General features: G+C 50.2%; 1 protein-coding gene across 1 annotated transcript; it reads left to right on the plus strand.

Moving 5' to 3' along the window:
* Positions 1-1,097: 1,097 nt before the first annotated feature.
* SELENOV (selenoprotein V) lies at positions 1,098-7,050 on the plus strand. The gene is made up of 6 exons (XM_047792944.1): positions 1,098-2,670; positions 4,469-4,493; positions 4,597-4,650; positions 4,759-4,833; positions 4,935-5,033; positions 7,004-7,050. Exons 1-5 carry the CDS (start codon positions 1,670-1,672, stop codon positions 5,010-5,012), a joined length of 1,233 nt encoding a protein of 410 aa, XP_047648900.1. The 5' UTR covers positions 1,098-1,669; the 3' UTR covers positions 5,013-5,033; positions 7,004-7,050.
* Positions 7,051-17,444: the final 10,394 nt, after the last annotated feature.

The following is a 17,444-nucleotide window of genomic DNA, read 5'->3' on the forward strand; positions in this document are numbered from 1 at the left end:
TCTTTTTTTTTTCTTCCTTTGTCTTTTGTCTTGTTCGGGCCCTATCTGCGGCATATGGAGGTTCCCAGTCTAATCGGAGCTACAGCTGTCGGCCTACGCCACAGCCACAGCAACGTCAGATCTGAGCTGAATCTGCGACCTACACCACAGCTCATGGCAGTGCCAGATCCTTAATCCACTGAGCGAGGCCAGGGATCAAACCCGAAACCTCATGGTTCCTAGTCGGATTTGTTTCCCCTGAGCCAGGATGGGAACTCCCTTTCTCTCTTTCTTTTCTCTTTTTTGGCTGCCTTGAAGCATGTAGAGTTTCCAGGCCAGATCTGATCCCAGGATCAGATCCCAGCTGCAGTTGTGATTTACATAGAAGCTGTAGCAATGCTGGATCCTGTAACCCACTGTGCTGGGCCAGGGATGGAACCTGTGTCCTGGTGCTGCAGAGACACTGTTGCGCCACAGCAGAAACTCCCAGGGTCTTTCTTGGTCCTGGTTTTTGGGACCCAGGCCCAGGGGTTAACATAGGAGGGGCTCTTGGGTGTTGAGAAGCACAGTGGGCGGTATCTCTCTGCTCGAACCCCTTCCACGAATCTGCATCAGGTCTGTACTGACCTAGTAGTATTGGACCATTTGGTTTTGACAATGTACTGTGGTTACATAAGATGTTTTGTTATGTAAGCAGGCAACCGTTGGTGAGTGACCCTTGGCGTTCCTGCTCTGCCATTGGTTGGCATTGCAGTGGGCCCTTCCCCAAACAAGCCACTGTGAGTGACCACTGGCCCCTTCCCTTCCTCTGTATAAACGGAGCATGAATTCGGATTGAGAAGATAGGTTTTTTGGAGACACTAGTCTGTCATCTTCTCGGTCTGTTAGCTTTCCCATTGAAGTCGTTATTCCTTGCCCCAACAATTTATCTCTGGGTTTATTGGCCTGTAGAGTTTCCAGCGGAACGAACTTGGGTTTGGTGTCAGTTACTGGGGAAAGCAGAGTGAAAGTTACACAGGAATTCCCTGTATTGCTTTCCCAACTTCTCATTTTAAAACTGTTTCAAAATAAAAATATATTTATATTTATCTAGTGCCTACTGTGTGCCAGGACTGGTTCTAGGAGCTGGGGATTCAGCAGTGAACCAGACAAGTTCTCACCCTGGAGGAACCCACAGTGTGTTAGAGCCCTTGGCGGAGTGGTACTGTGCCAGGAACCCGGAGCCTGAGAGCCGGGATCTAAATCCTGGTTCTGCCACTTGCTGGCTGTGGGCACATGTGTAGCACTTAGCACTCTATGAGTGTAAAATGTGTTAGTATTGTTTTCTTTGGGTCTCTCGGTTGTCCCTTCCTCTAGGAAGCCCTCTCTGATTGCCCCAGACTGGTCCTGACGCCTCTTCTGGGATCCCACAAGTCTCTGTGCTTCCTCACCCATCTCTAATCCCTTTGCTTGGGCCTCCTCCACCCTGGCCTTGACCTTACTGGGCCATCATTGTTTGGTAATGGCTAGATTTCCCCTACCTGGCAGGGAGCCTGATCACTGGACCTGAGCTTTCCTGCCTGCTGTGTCCCCGGAATCACCCAGCATAGGACTGTGCACACAGCAGCCACTCAAACATATAGTGAACGCATGAAGGTTAGGGACATTGGCAGTCCGTGTGTTCTCCACCCTGGAGGTGGGGATTCCAGAGATGGGAATTACTGGCGAGATCCCCGTGATCTCAGCCCCATCCCCCCTCCATCCCCTGCTCAGGTTGATAGAACCTGCCTGCCGCATGGAACCCGGTGTAACAGCGCCCCATTGTGGTCGCCTCCCATTTCAGAATCCTGTGCAGATGAGGCCCCCGCGGCCCAAGGCAGGGGGGTCAGGCGGGATCCCAACCCGGGTTACCTGGGGTCCGACCCTGGCCCCCATGAATAACCCGGCACGGGCCCCAGCCCCCTCCCCTGTCCGGCCCTCGGCCTCGCTGCGACCCTTGGCCTCAGTTCGGGCCTCGACTCCGGCCAGGGGTTCGACCCTGGCCAGGACCTCCCTCCTGGTCCGGACTCCCAGTCTGGTCCCGGCCTCGGGTCCGGGTCCGATCCGGACCCCGACTCCAGTACGGACGCCGACTCCTGTCCGGACCCCGACCCCTGTTCGGACCCTGACCCCCGTCCGGACGCCAACTCCGGTCCGGACCCCAACACCGCTTCGGACCCCGACTCCGGTCCGGACCCCAACGCCGGTTCGGACCCCGACTCCGGTCCAGGTGCCGACCCCGGTCCGGGCGCCGACCACGGTCGGGACCCCAACGCCGACCCTATCTCAGGTCCTGGTCCCTGCTTTGGAATCCCTCCCGAACCCAGCCCTGTCTTCTTTGGATCCGCTCCTGGAACCTGATCCCGAACTCACTTTGTCGCCTGATGAGGATCCTGCGCCAACCCCGAGGGCGAAGCACCTCCCACTGGTCGCCAATGGATTCGTTCCGGTCCAGGAGCCCCTTCCTGCGCTTTCTCCGTTGGCCACGCCAGGGGCTGGGGCCGACTCATCCACCACCAAGCTGACAGATTCCACTTCTGGACATGTCCCAGGGACGCCCATCCTGGCGACCATCCCATTGGCCGTCGCCTTACCGGTTTCTACGAACGCATTGGCCTCCACCAGCGAGAACATCCAAGTGGACAACAAGATCCTGATTCGAGTCGTCTACTGGTGAGGGGCTGTCCCCGCCCACGCCCGCTTCCTCCCTTGGGGACAGGGCTGCGGGGGCGGGGGTGGGGGTGGGGTAGCTCCACCTGCCACTCACTCTCCTTGGACCAGAGAGCTCTGGATTCAGTCATCCACTCTCTTGCTGGGACTGGAGTGTGAGCAGAGCCTCCCTACGGAGGACAAGGGGTCAACTCCAGAGACTGAGTGTCCGGGACAGCCTCCCCACCCCCAGGTGGCGCTTCTGCCGCTACGTCTCAGTGAGGAGGCTACTTAGTGGTGTGGGGAGGGTGGGGAGAAGTAGGGGAGTCAAAATTGGGGGTGGGGGGGAGAACAGTGCTGTGCAAAGGCTGAAGGAGGGTGACTTTAGTCCTCGGTATGTGGGGTCCTAGAGTTGAACCTTTGTGTCAACAACAGCAACCCCAGGGGCCAGCCTTGACCTCCCAGAGAGCAGGGCTGAAAGTGGCTGGGAGGGGGCCCTGCCTTCCCCTCCAGTCCCAGTTCTCTCCTGCTCTCTGTCTCTCTCTAACTCACTCTTTTCCTTCCCCCACCGTGTGTGTGTCTCTTTCTTCTTCTCCCTGATTCCTCATCTCCCTCCTTTTTCTTTTTTTTTCTTTTCCTTTCTTTTCTTTTTTTTTTTGCTTTGTGTCTTTTTAGGGCTGCACCCGCAGCATATAGAGGTTCCCAGGCTAGGGGTCTAATCGGAGCTGTAGCTGCTGGCCTACGCCACAGCCTCAGCAACATCAGATCTGAGCCACATCTGTGACCTATACCACAGCTCACGGCAATGCTGGATCCTTAACCCACTGAGCAAGGCCAGGGATCGAACCCGCAACCTCATGGTTTCTAGTCGGATTCGTTTCTGCTGCACCAGGACGGGAACTCCCACTTTTCTCTTTTTTAAAAATTAAAGTATAGTTGATTTATAGTGTTGTGTCAATTTCTGCTGTACAGCAGCGTGACCCAGTCATATACATATATATGTGCGCACACACACGCACATCCTTTTTCTGTGTGTGTGTGGTTTGTTTTTTTTTTTTCTTTTTTGCTATTTCTTGGGCCGCTCTCGCGGCATATGGAGATTCCCAGGCTAGGGGTCTAATCGGAGCTGTAGCCACCGGCCTACGCCAGAGCCACAGCAACGCGGGATCCGAGCCGCGTCTGCAACCTACACCACAGCTCACGGCAACGCCGGATTGTTAACCCACTGAGCAAGGGCAGGGACCGAACCTGCAACCTCATGGTTCCTAGTCGGATTCGTTAACCACTGCGCCACGACGGGAACTCCCCTTTTTCCTCATGTTATCTTCCATCATGTTCTAGCACAGAGATGAGATACGACTCCCTGTGTTGTTCAGTAAACAGAAAGGCATCTTCACTGGGGTAATCAGGAAGGCCTCCCTGAGGAGGTGTTATATGAATAAAGACCTGAAAGAGGGGAGAGAGGAGCTGTTTAGATACCAGGGGAAGATGGTATTCTGCAGAGGGGACAGCGTGCAAAAGCCCTGAGGCCAGAGCAAGACATGCCTGGAGTTGGAAGAAGAGCTGGGAGGTCCCTGTGGCTGGAGCAGAGTGGGCTAAGGGGGCAGTGGGGGAGATGGAGCCGACGGGTGATGGCACAGGTCCTGTGGGGGCCTGAGGACATGGGGAGGACTGTGGGTTTTGCCCTGAGGTGGATGCGCTGTGGGAGGGTTCTGAGCAGGGTGGGGGATGGGATCGGCCATCCCTCTGGGCTCGGGGAGAGACTGATGCCATGTGTTCCTTCCATCTCTCTCTGCCTCCTCCCTCTTGCCTCGGCCTCCAGTGGCCTCTGAAGCTACGGCCTCCGGGTGAGTAGTTTTGACTGTGGCGGTGGGGGGTGTGTGGGCCCCGAAATCTGGACAGAGTTCCTGTTTCCCCCTGTGACCCTGTGATCCCATCTCCTCCCCACAGTACATCCTACTGAAAAAGAGTCTGGAGCAGCAATTTCCAAACTGTCTAGTCTTTGTGAGTGCCCTGGGGGAGTGGGGGCTGTTGGGGCTCCATGACCCCCACCCCCCGGATGGCTTGGAAGGGAGCCCTTAGCCTCCCCAACCCCCAACCTTCCCTCCTCAGGAGGAGGACATATCTGCCCAGGCGACCGGGGCGTTTGAAGTGTTTGTGGATGGAAAGCTGGTCCATTCGAAGAAGGTGATTCTGAGCATGTGTCCTGGTCAGGGAGGGAGGGTGGAGCTGGGGTCCCTGGGGGGTGGGACACATGCACGTCTGTGCTCTTTCTCTTCTGTTCCCAGAAAGGCGATGGCTTTGTGGATGAGACCAAGCTGCAGAAAATTGTGAGCCATATCAACGAGGAGATCAAGAAAAGGTAGCAGGGAGCTGGTGAGCTGGAGGTGAGGTGGGAGGGCTGGAGGCTGGGCTGCGTGGGAGTGAGTGGGCAGGAGGCAGGGCCCTGGCTTGGAGTCAGAGACACCCTAGCCCCTATCCTTGTTCAGCGGGTCCGCAATGTTATTTTTATTTTTTGCATTTTAGGGCCACACCCACAGCATATGGAGGTTCCCAGGCTAGGGGTTGAATCAGAGCTACAATTGCTGGCCTACGCCACAGCCACAGCAATGCCAGATCCAAGCCGCATCTGTGACCCACACCACAGCTCATGGCAACGCCGGATCCTTAACCCACTGAACGAGGCCGGAGATGGAACCCACGGTCCCTAGTTGGATTTGTTTCCGCTGCACCACAGTGGGAACTCCGGTACTCACTGTTATAATCAAGTCATCTACATCCTTTTCAGTTGCCTCATCTGTAAAATGGGATTGTTGAGGTGAATCCATGAGACGCCTCGTGTAAGGTATGAAATAGTGCACGGCTCAGAGTAGGGGCTCGAGGTATGACAACTACACCTTTTCTTTCCAAAGAACTTTAGTTGTTGATTTTTTAACTTTTAGTTATTTATGGAGCTGTGCTGTCCAATAACCGCATGTGCCTTTTCAACTTACAATGACGTTAATGAAAATTCAATACATTAGCATCTCAGTTATATCAGTCACACTAGCCACATTTCAAGTGCTCGCTGTGGGTTTGCTGTTTGGGACAGTGCAGATATGGAACATGGGAATCTACCATCGCGGAAAGTTCCACTGCTGATGTTGTTTAGGGTATTAAAGCATAGACGCAATAATCTATTTGCCATCGTACCAGATTTTTAAATTTTTTTTTTAAGGCCACACCTGAAGCATATGGAGTTTCCCAGGATAGGGGTCTAATCGGAGCTACAGCTGCAGGTTTACACCACAGCCACAGCCATAGCCACGCTGGATCTGAGCCGCATCTGCGACCTACACCACAGCTCACGGCAATGCTGGATCCTTAACCCATTGAGCAAGGCCAGGGATCGAACCCACAACCTCATGGTTCCCAGTCGGATTCATTAACCACTGCACCACGACGGGAACTCCCTGATACTGGATTTTTAAAACCACTACTGCATAGACATTTGCAAGCTGCTACTCATTTAATCCTTTGTCTACTGCGATTCTATTTTTTACAATTGTTTTCTACTTTATTGAGGTATAAATGATAAGAAACAGTATACGTGGCGTTCTTCTGTGTCTCTGCGGGTTAAGGATGGGGCATTGTCACTGCAGTGGCTGGGGTCACTGCTGTGGCATGGGTTGGATCCCTGGCCCGGGGACATCCACATGCCTTGGGTGTGGCCTAAAAAGAAAAAAAAAAGAAATGGTACATGTTTATTTTTTAAAAAAATTTTGGCCTGTCTTGAGCCATGTGCCTTTAGTTTATTGGATTTCATTTTATTAACAAGTATTTGGTGAGTACCTGCTATGTGCTGGATACTGTTCTAGGCCCTGGGGGTGATAACGGCAGTGAACTGAACAGATACAAACCGCTGCCCTCATGGAGCTGACAATCTAGTGGCGAAGGCAGGAAATGAACAAGATTCATAGGCGAATAGAAGGCATTCTAGAAGGAGATAAGAGTGAGAAGAGAAATAAAGCTGGAAAGGGACATGGGGGCTGCAGGGAAGGTTTTGCAACTCTAAGTTGAGTATTTGCAACTCTTGAGTGGTGAGAAAAGATCTCATTAGGAAGGTGATGTTGAAACCCTTGAAGATGAAAGGGATTGGACTGTGTGGATATCTAGGGGAAGTATTCCAGGCAGAAGGAGCAGCAAGTGCCAAGGCCCTGTGGTAGAAGAGTGTCTGGTATGTTTGAAAAAGGGCGAGCCCAGCAAGCCTTGTAGTCCATGGAAAGCATTCAAATGGTGCCTATAAATGCTATTTTTTGGAGTTGCTCTTGTTATTGATATTAAACAATTTTTTTTTTCTCTCCTCTCTCCCCATCAGGAGCCTCAGCAGGATGGCGAGAAGGGCTGAAATGTTGCCAAGTCAGGTCCTTTTCTGATGGTGGCTGGGGCTGGGATGGGGTTGGGAGGGTGAAGAGGGAAATACATACAGAGTCTGCCTCCGTGTGTTCTGGTCTGACTGTGTCTCCTGTCACCACACTCATTCCTGACATCTGCAGAAGTCACCTACTACCTGCTACTGGCTCCTGGCAACTCCTGGCCCAGAGTGGGGGGAGGGGAGGCCAGCTTTGACTAGAAGGCTAGTCCCATTGCTCCCTAGGTTTGCACCTGATGGTCTAACTTCAACTCTTCACGTCTTCAAGGTCAGTTTCTTTCTTTCTTTCTTTCTTTCTTTCTTTCTTTCTTTCTTTCTTTCTTTCTTTCTTTCTTTCTTGCTTTCTTTCTCTCTCTCTCTCTCTTTCTTTTCTTTCTTTCTCTCTCTTTTCTTTCTTTCTCTCTCTCTTCCTTTTCTTTCTTTCTCTCTCTTTTCTTTCTTTTTCTCTCTCTCTCTTTCTTTCTCTCTCTCTTTCTTTCTTTCTTCATTTCTCAAACCCTGGTTTGGAAGACGTTTTGAAAATGTCCATCTAAGGGAGTTCCCTGGTAGCTCAGCAGATTAAGGATCTGGCATTGTCACCGCTGTGACTTGGGTGGGTTCCATTCTTGGCCTTGGGAACGTCCATGTGCTGCAGGTGAGGCCAAAAAGAAAACAAAAACAAAGACAGATCCTGAGGCCAAAAAGTTTAAGAAAGTCCGAAGCATGCTGCGTAGAGTGTTGTGACGGCACATCGTAAGCAGCCCAAAAGACCAGCCTTTATCATTATCATCGTGGTCACGATCCATGTGATCCAATGTCAGTCACAAACCCTCAGTCAAAACCGTTCTAGTGGTCTGTTGCTGCATAACACATTTTCGCAAATTTGGGAGCTTAAAAAAACATAGGCGTTCCTGCTATAGATTAAGAATTCTGGGAGTTCCCGTCGTGGCGCAGTGGTTCATGAATCTGACTAGGAACCATGAGGTTGCGGGTTTGGTCCCTGCCCTTGCTCAGTGGGTTAACGATCCTGCGTTGCCGTGAGCTGTGGTGTAGGTTGCAGACGCGGCTCGGATCCTGCGTTGATGTGGCTCTGGCGTAGGCCGGTGGCTACAGCTCCGATTGGACCCCTAGCCTGGGAATCTCCATATTCCGTGGGAGCGGCCCAAGAAATAGCAAAAAGACCAAAAAAAAAAAAAAAAAAAAGAATTCTTACCTCTAGGGAGTTCCCGTTGTGGCACAGTGGAAAAGAATCTGACTCGTACCCATGAGTCTGCAGGTTCGATCCCTGGCCTCGCTCAGTGGGTTGGGGATCTGGCATGGCCATGAAGATGCAGCTCGGATACCACACTGCTGTGGCTGTGGCATAGGCCAGCAGCTGTAGCTCTGATTCAACCCCTAGCCTGGGAACTTCCATGTGCTGCATGTGCAGCCCTAAAAAAGAAAGATTTCTTTCTTCTAGTATATGCACCCTGGTGGGTGAGGCTGGTCTAGGGGCAGGGTTCTTGGTGGGAGGGACCAGTGCCTGTCTGCTGGTGTGTGGAGTGGGCTAAGCTGGGTCTACCAGAGGCTGTGGGCTCTCCAGTCCCCAGGCAGCCCCTCCCAGCTAGTTGCCTGGCCTAAGACCTCCCAGCACCATTGCTTACAGGTGGCTGGGTGGGGGCAGGGCCGGGTCCCAGCACCAACGAGCCGACATGGCAGCCTAGCCCCACGCTCCTTTGGCTGAAGGCAGCTCAGTCTGCCAGGAGTGAGCGATCCCCAGGGTGGGTCACAGTTGCCACCCGACTTCTCCAAGAGATTCTCCAAGACCAGTAGGTAGGTCTGGCCTAGGCTCCCCACTCACTGCTGTTGCTCTGGGTCCTGGCACGGGCGAGACCTTGTGGATGCTGTTTAAGAGCGATGTCTCCACCAACCCCAGCCCCGTGGGGCTCCCACAGTCAAGCCTTCAAAGCCAAATGTTCCAGGGATCGTTGTCCTGTCTCCCTGGGGAGCCTGATGTGGGGCCCAGAACTCTGACTCCTTTGGGTGAACCTCCACCATACATCTGTTTTCCAGGTTGTGGGTCGTCCAACCCAGGGTATGGGATTTGATTGTATCCGGATCTGCCCCTGCCACCTGTCTCCCCATGGTTCCCTCCCGGTGTCTGTAGTGGTGGAAAAGCCGGTCTGGAAGGCTCTAGCTCCTTTTCATGATGGCTGTTGGAGATGAGCCCAGGCGCCCCACCCTCCATCCCACCGTCTTGGCTGCTCTCCTATTATTTCTTTAGACAGATTCTCTTTTCTTCTGGGATACCCGCTCCCCTACTGTTGCCCTTCCTGAAAGAGTCAGATAGCTCTGGTAGAATGTCCTCATTTAAAAAATCTTATGTCTCTTCCTTCTTCTATTTGTGTTGATCTCAGAGAGACACCAGTGAGTGAGGGCTTGGAGTGAGATCTTCCTTTTCTGCTCAGGAATCGAACCTGGGCAGCCTGGTTGAAAACCAGGAATCCTAGCCACTAGATTAAGAGGCTAAAAGCAGAATTGTGCTGATTCCTGCCCCCTGCTGAAAGCAAGAATGTTTCAAGGAGGCAAAGACTGTGAAAACAGGTATAGAGTTTATTGTTAGAGTCCCAGCCCAACACGTGGGCGAGCACACAGAGAAGGAGTTTAATTCAGAAACAAAGAAGAGCAGAGTGTGGGTAGGGGTGTCCCCCAGAGTGAGGAGAGCACCAGGGAGGTGATTTAACTCACTTATATAAGACCGCTCTTCCAGGTCTTTGTTTTCCTTTGGCCAATTATCTTGTTTTGTTTCTCACACCTGACTGGACACAGGACCCTCCCCAATGTGTGTGCGCACATTTTGGCAAAGATGGATTCCAAAGAAAAGGGTGATGGGACGGTATCAGGACTTATTGTGGCCTGGCACCCCCTCCCTGCCTGACCCCCACTTGTGCTACTGCTCATGTGTAATTGGATAGCTCTCCTTGACCCCACGGGTGATTGAAGTGACCCTCTTATCTCTCTACTCCAGCAGAGCTCAGCTCCTGCCATGAACTTTCTCCCTGATGAGTCAAAGAGAACCGAGGCCCTATTTACTCTGGGTAACAAGTCCCAGCTGGTCTCAGCCCAGGGGCCCATTTACCTCCTGCCTCAGTATCACTGATAGATTGCTACCTTCAAGCGTGCTAGTTCTCTCCTCCATACACGGTCTGCTCTTATTTCCAATGCTATTGTACTCTTCATCTTGTTTATTTTTCAGCTCCAGAATTTCTGTTTGGTTCTTTAGAGTTTCAATCTCTTTGGTAAAGTGTTTCTTCTGTTCATTAATTTTGCTCCTTTTGTTGTTGTCACCACGATGTGCAGCAGATTGAAGTGGCATCTCAGTTCCCAGACTAGAGGTTGAACCCGGGTCATAGCAGTGAAAGCGCTGAGTCCTAACCACGGGCCTCCATTAATTTTATTCCTGAACTCTGAACTACCTTTCTCAGGTTTCTTGCAGCGCCTTGATTTTTTTCACAGAGCTATTTTGAATTCTCTATCAGTAAGATCTCAATATTCTGCAACTTTAAGTTTGTTACCATGGTTCTTCATGGTGCTTGATGAGTTGTTCCTTTGCTGATGCACCGGAAGTAGAGGACAGACGCCTTTGTGCCTGATGCAAACGATCGAACGGGTCAGAAATTGAGGTGTTTCTTCTCCTTTCCAGTAGGTGGTGCTATAGCACAAGGTTGAGGCTTCTCTTACCGGCGCCGCCTCTGGTTGGTTGTATTCGAGAGCCTGCGTTTGCCACACTCCACTGGCTTTCTCAGAGAAGTTGCTCCAAGCCTTCGTTAATGTTTCTTGTGCCTCTGGGGTCATCGGTGCCTTGCTTTTGCCATTGTTTCCGGTGTTGCTGCCTGCGGCACGGAGAGGATGGGCGCTTCCTTTACAGCCCGGATACTCCCAGGGTTGCGGTTGCCACCACCGAGGGGAAGGCTAGGGTGGCCAGGGTGGCGAGTGCGGGGAGGACGCTGATGTTGCACTGGCGCCTCTGCCATGTCCAGTGATGTAAAGTTTGCTCCCTCCACCGTTGCGGGTGGGTGGCCAAGGGCCAGAGTTGTGGATGTCTCAGCAGCCTGGAGGGATGGGATCCTAGGCACTGCTGTCCTGTGACCCGCGGCTGTGGGTACCGCTGATGCTGCGAGGCCAGAGTCTGCGACCTCCCCCTGCTATGACTGGTTCTCTGGGGCTTCCGGCTCACCTGCGTGGCAGGAGGGCTGGGATTCCAAGAACCACCTCCCAGTTCCCTCAGTTCTGTCTCCTCTTTGTGTCCAGGAACCCCCGCCTCCAGAGGTACAGGTGTGTGGAATTTTCTGGACAGCTGCTGTGTTGGACAGAGGTGCCTTTGTTGTGTTGTGAATGTTTTACCCATTGTAGATTGAAGAGGAGAGACAAGCAGAGTTTTTCATCCGCCACGTTACCGATGTCACTCCTCTGAGGCTTATTTTTCATAAAATTATGTTAACATGTTATGGTTTTTTAAAATCTTAAAAAATGAAGTAGATAATATTAAAAAACCTCTCAATCTCATTTCTCCAAAGAAGACATACAGATGACCAGTAGGCACACGAAAAAATGCTCCACATCACTAATTATTAGAGATATGCAAATCAAAACTACAACAGGTTACTTCCTTGCATTGGTCAGAATGGCCATCATTAATAAGTCTACAAATTACAAATGCTGGAGAGGGTGTGGAGAAAAGGGAGCTCTCCTACACTGTTGGTGGGCATGTAAATTGGTACAATCACTATGGAAAACAGTATGGAGATTCCTCAGAAAACTAAATATAGAATTACCCTGTGATTCAGCAATCCCACTCCTGGGCATATCCCTGGATAAAACTATAATTCAAAAAGATACATGCACCACTATGTTCATTGCAGCTCTATTCACAATAGCTAAGACTTGGAAACAACCTAAATGTCCACTGAGAGATGAATGGATTACGAAGATGTGGTACATATATACAGTGGAATACTACTCAGCCATAAAAAAAGAAATAATGCCATTCACAGTAACATGGATGCAACTAGAGATTCTCATACTAAGTTAAGTCAGAAAGAAAAATACTATATATATGTTATCACTTATATGTGGAATCTAAAATATGGCTCAAAGGAACCTATCCACAGAACAGAAACAGACTCAAAGACATGGAGAACAGACTTGTGGTTGCCAAGGGGGATGAGGGAGTGAGTGAGAGGGACTGGGAGTTTGGGGTTAATAGATGCAATTTATTATGTTTAGAATGGAGAAGCAAGGAGATCCTATGTATAGCACAGAGAACTATATCCAATCTCCTGGAATAGACCATGATGGAGACTTTTATACACATTCTTTTATTTGGCTATTTTTTTTGGGCTGCACTTGAGGCATAGGGAGGTTTCCAGGCTAGGGGGTCAAATCAGAGTTGCAGCTGCTGGCCGACACCACAGCAACACCATTTTTGAGCCACATCTGTGAATTATAGCACCACTCACGGCAACACCAGATCCTTAACCCACTGAGCAGGGCCAGGGATCGAACCTGCATCCTCATGGATGCTAGTCAGATTTGTCATATATATATGACTGAGTCCCTTTGCTGTGTAGCAGAAATTGGCATAACGTTTTAAATCAGCTATAATAAAAAACTCTCAGGAGTTCTCCTTGTGGTACAGCAGTAATGAATCTGACTAGTATCCATGAGGATGTGGGCTTGATCCCTGGCCTTGCTCACTGGGTTGGGGATCAGGCGTTGCCATGAGCTGTGGTGTAGGTGGCAGATGTGGCTCAGATCTGGTGTTGCTGTGACTGTGGTGTAGGCCAGCAGCTGCAGCTTGGCTTAGACTCCTAGCCTGGGAACTTCCATATACAAGTGCAGACCTAAAAAGTAAACCAAAAAAAAAAAAAAAAAGCGATATGGCATCATCAATAATTTTTGTGTCTAAAGGTTTTTTTTCTTTTCTCTTTTTCTTTCTTTCTTTTTTTTTTTTTGACTGCACCTGCAGCACATGGAAGTTCTGGGGCCAGGGATTGAACCGACGCCACAGCAGCAAGCCAAGCTACTGCCGTGACAGTGCCAGATCCTAACTTGCTGTGCCACAAGGGGTGTGGAGACCAAAAAAATTTCAGAACCCCTGTCCTTGGAGCTCCCACTGTGGTGCAACAGGATCGGCAGTGACTTGGGCGCACTGGAACACAGGTTCTATCCCTGGCCCGGCAAGTGGGTTAAGGATCCAGAGTTGCTGCAGTGGCGCCTTAGGTCAGAACTGTGGCTTGGATCTGGCCCCGTCACTCCACATGCTGCAGGGCAGCCAAAAATGAAAGAAAAAAAAAAAAAAAAAAGAACCACTGTCCTTGAGAATTTAATAATGCTTAGCTGAGCCTATTAAGCAAGTCTCAGTCTGACCTCGAAAGGACCGACAGTCATTGCTGGTTTTACCTGCAGGCTTTGGATACTGTTTTGTAATGTAACTCTGTGAGGAGACACTGTTACCATCACCCCCATTTGATAGATGGATAAGTTGACCCAGAGAAGTTGACTAACTCCCCTTCGATCTTTCTGTTGCTAGGGATTTGGACTGTGACCGTCCAGCTCCAGCCCTGGAGAATCTCAGTGGCTCAGTCTTGTTGAGGTGCCACTGTTGATCCATCAACCAGAGGTGGAGGGAAGTGAAGTCACAAAGGTCAACTGCCATCGAGAGAGTGGGGTGAGATTCTTGAGAGGAGAGGATAAAGTGTGTCACTATCTCAAGAAGTATCTTCTAGAGTCGGAGTGGAGTCCTGGGAAAAAAGTTTTCTTATTACTGCTCCAGTTCATTTCTAAAGGTGGTCTTTCGGCAATCACTGATGCATTGGTTGTTAGTATGAGTTTTGGAGTCAAGAAAAGCTGGGTTTGGGAGTTCCTGTTGTGGCTCAGTCGGATCACGAACTGACTAGTATCCATGAGGACTCGGCTTCAATCCCTGGTCTTGCTTAGTGTGTTAAGTATCCTGCATTGCTGTGAGCTGTGGTGTAGGTCGTAGAGGCAGCTTGGATCCCGTGTTGCTGTGGCTGGGGTGTAGCCCAGCAGCTGCAGCTCTGAGTCAACCCCTAGCCTGGGAATTTCCGTATGCTACTGGTATGGCCCTTAAAAAGACCAAAAAAGAAAGAAAAGCTGGATTTGAGCCCTAATTCTACTGCTTCTTAGCAATGTGAACTTGGGCAAGTGTGATGGTAAATTTTGTGTCCACTTTGCTAGACTGGTGACCAGTTGTTTGGTCAAACACTAGTATAGATTTTGCTATAAAACTATTTTTTTGGGAATTCCCACTGTGGCTCAGTGGTAATGAATCTGACTAGTATCCATGAGGTCGTAGTTTCGATCCCTGGCCTCAGTCAGTGGGTTAAGGATCTGTTCTTGCTGTGAGCTGTGGCATAGGTCCCAGACATGGCTTGGATCCCATGTTGCTCTGGTTGTGGCTGTAGTTGGCGGCTACAGCTCCAATTCGACCCCTAGCCTTTCATAGGCCGCAGGTGTGGCTGTAAAATAAATATAATTTAAAAAATTAAAATAATTTTTAAAAAAGAACATAGGAGTTCCCTTGGTGGCTCAATGGTTAACAAATCCGACTAGGAACCATGAGGTTGCGGGTTCGGTCCTTGGCCTTGCTCAGTGGGTTAAGGATCCGGTGTTGCCGTGAGCTGTGGTGTAGGTCACAGACACGGCTCGGATCCTGAGTTGCTGTGGCTCTGGCGCAGGCCAGTGGCTACGGCTCCGATTCAACCCCTAGCCTGGGAACTTCCATATGCCGTGGGTGTGGCCTTAGAAAAGACAAAAAAAAAAAAAAGAACCTGACGTAGTGTCTGTGAGGATGCAGGTTTGATCCTTGGCCTCACTCAGTGGGTTAAGGATCCCACGTTGCTGTGGCTGTGACTGAGGCTGGCAGCTGCAGCTCCGTTTCGTCACTTAGCCCATATGGCACAGGTGCGGCCATAAAAAGAAAAAAAAGATTTTTTGGGGGGGTGTGATGAACATTTATAAACAACAGGAGTTCCTGTCATGGTGCAGTGGAAACGAATCCGGCTAGGAACCATGAAGTTGCGGGTTCGATCCCTGGCTGTGCTCAGCGGGTTAAGGATCCTGCATTGCTGTGGCTGTGGTGTAGACTGGTAGCTGCAGATTTGATTCAGCCCCTAGCCTGGGAATCTCCATATGCCTCGGGTGTGGCCCTAGAAAGACAAAAAGACAAAAACAAGCAAACAAAAAACCATTTATAAACAGTAGGCTCTAAATAAGGCAGATTAGCTTTCATAATGTGTGCGGGCCTCATCCAATCAAAGGCCTTAAGAGCAAAAATGAAATTTTCTTGAAACAGATGAAATTTTCCTCCAGGCTGCACCGAGATATTCTGCTTGAGTTTCCAGCCTTCACATTCACTATTGCAGCATCTTTACCTAAATATCCAAGCTGCTGGCTTGCCCTGTGCGGTTGGACTTGCCAGTGTCCGCAATCTGTAAGCCAGTTTCTTAAGATCTTTTTCTCTGTATATACAATAAACATTGCACACACACACGTGCGCGCACACACGCAGAAAGACACAAGTCTTTCCTATTGGTTCTTTTTCTCAGGAGACTCATAGATACAGCCAGTAAGCCTCAGTCTTCTCATCTGTAAGATGGACCAGCTAACATTCTTTAGCTCACAGCACTGTGAGAATCCAGGGAGAGGCCTTCCCTAAGGCACCCAGGTGTGTGCCTGGATCACCATAAACTCTCAGCCAATGGCGATGGTGGTTATATTGTCTGTAGGGACTGGTTTCTAAAGACGGTGCCCTGAGTTCCCTTGTGGTGCAGTGGGTTCAGGATCTGGTACTGTCGCTGCAGTGGCTCAGGTCGCTCCTCTGGCCCAGGAACTTCCATATGCCATGGGTGTTGGGGGGGGTGGCAGGGAAGAAAGATGGTTCGCAATGAACCAGAGCACTCAGGATTCACTTCCTATGTCACTCCTAGAGGGAGGCAGAAGTGTGCTAGTTCTGGGCCTGAGCCTTTGAAAGGCCTGGCAGCTTCCCCCACCTTTGCACTTTGGGAAGCCCTGAGGCGGCCACATGAGAAACCCGGCTGTGCAGGGGGAGAGCACGTGGAGAGGGAGAGGCTTTGTTTATTTACTTATTTATTTAAATGAATGAATTTTATTACATTTATAGTTGTATGATAATCATCACAACCTGATTTTATAGCATTTCCATCCCCAAACCCCAGGCCGTCCCCCCACCCCCCGACCTGTCTCCTTTGGAAACTGTAAGTTTTTCAAAGTCTGTGAGTCAGTATCTGTTCTGCAAAGAAGTTCACTGTGTCTTTTTTTTTAGATTCCACATGTCAGTGACAGGATTTGATGTTGGTGTCTCACTGTCTGGCTGACTTCACTTAGCATGATAATTTTGAGGTCCATCCATGTTGCTGCAAATGCCATAATTTCTTTCCTTTTAATGGCTGAGTAATAGAGGATGGTTTATTTTTAATTTTTTTTAATTTTTATTTTTTTTTTGTCTTTTTGCCATTTCTTTGGGCCGCTCCCGCGGCATATGGAGGTTCCCAGGCTAGGGGTCTAATCGGAGCTGTAGCTGCCAGCCTACACCAGAGCCACAGCAATGCGGGATCCGAGCCGCATCTGCGATCTATACCACAGCTCACGGCAACGCCAGATCCTTAACCCACTGAGCAAGGGCAGGAATCGAACCCGCAACCTCATGGTTCCTAGTCGGATTCGTTAACCACTGTGCCACGACAGGAACTCCTAGGGGACGGTTTAGAGCCACATGAGGGAGGGGCCAGGCTTCCTGCCTTTCCCCCTAAGGTGACAGACACGTGTGGGAGCCATCCTGGACATTCCCGCCCAGCTGAGCTCCCAGCCAGCATCTCGGGGAGCAGAAGTGCTGAGCTGAGCCAGGTCAGCCTGCAGAAGAGTGAGCAATGATAACGTGCTTGTGACTTAAAGCCGTTATGTTTTAGGGTAGGTTTTTTTTTCCCTTTCTATTTTTTTTTTTTTTTTTTTTTTTTTAGGGTTGCACCCTCGGCATATGGATGTTCCCAGGGTCGAATCTGAGCTGGTGGTGTTGCCACAGCAACGTGCCATCCGAGCCGCGTCTGCGACCTACACCACAGCTCACAGCAATGCTGGATCCTTAACCCACTGATCAAGGCCAGGGATCGAAACTGTGTCCTTGTGGATGCTGATTGTGTTCGTTACCGCTGAGCCACCACAGGAACTCCTTTAGGGTGGTCTCTTAACGCAGCAATAGATAAGTGGAACATTGGCATTAGGCCAAGACTCATTTTCTCCCAGAAATCAGAGGCCAGTATTCCTTTGGGAGAACCATCACATTGTGCAATAGATGATTTTTTTTTAAAGTGGCCATACCCGCAGCATA

The sequence above is a fragment of the Phacochoerus africanus genome, chromosome 8 (genome assembly GCF_016906955.1).
Source record: "Phacochoerus africanus isolate WHEZ1 chromosome 8, ROS_Pafr_v1, whole genome shotgun sequence".
NCBI classification, from domain to species: Eukaryota; Metazoa; Chordata; class Mammalia; order Artiodactyla; family Suidae; genus Phacochoerus; species Phacochoerus africanus.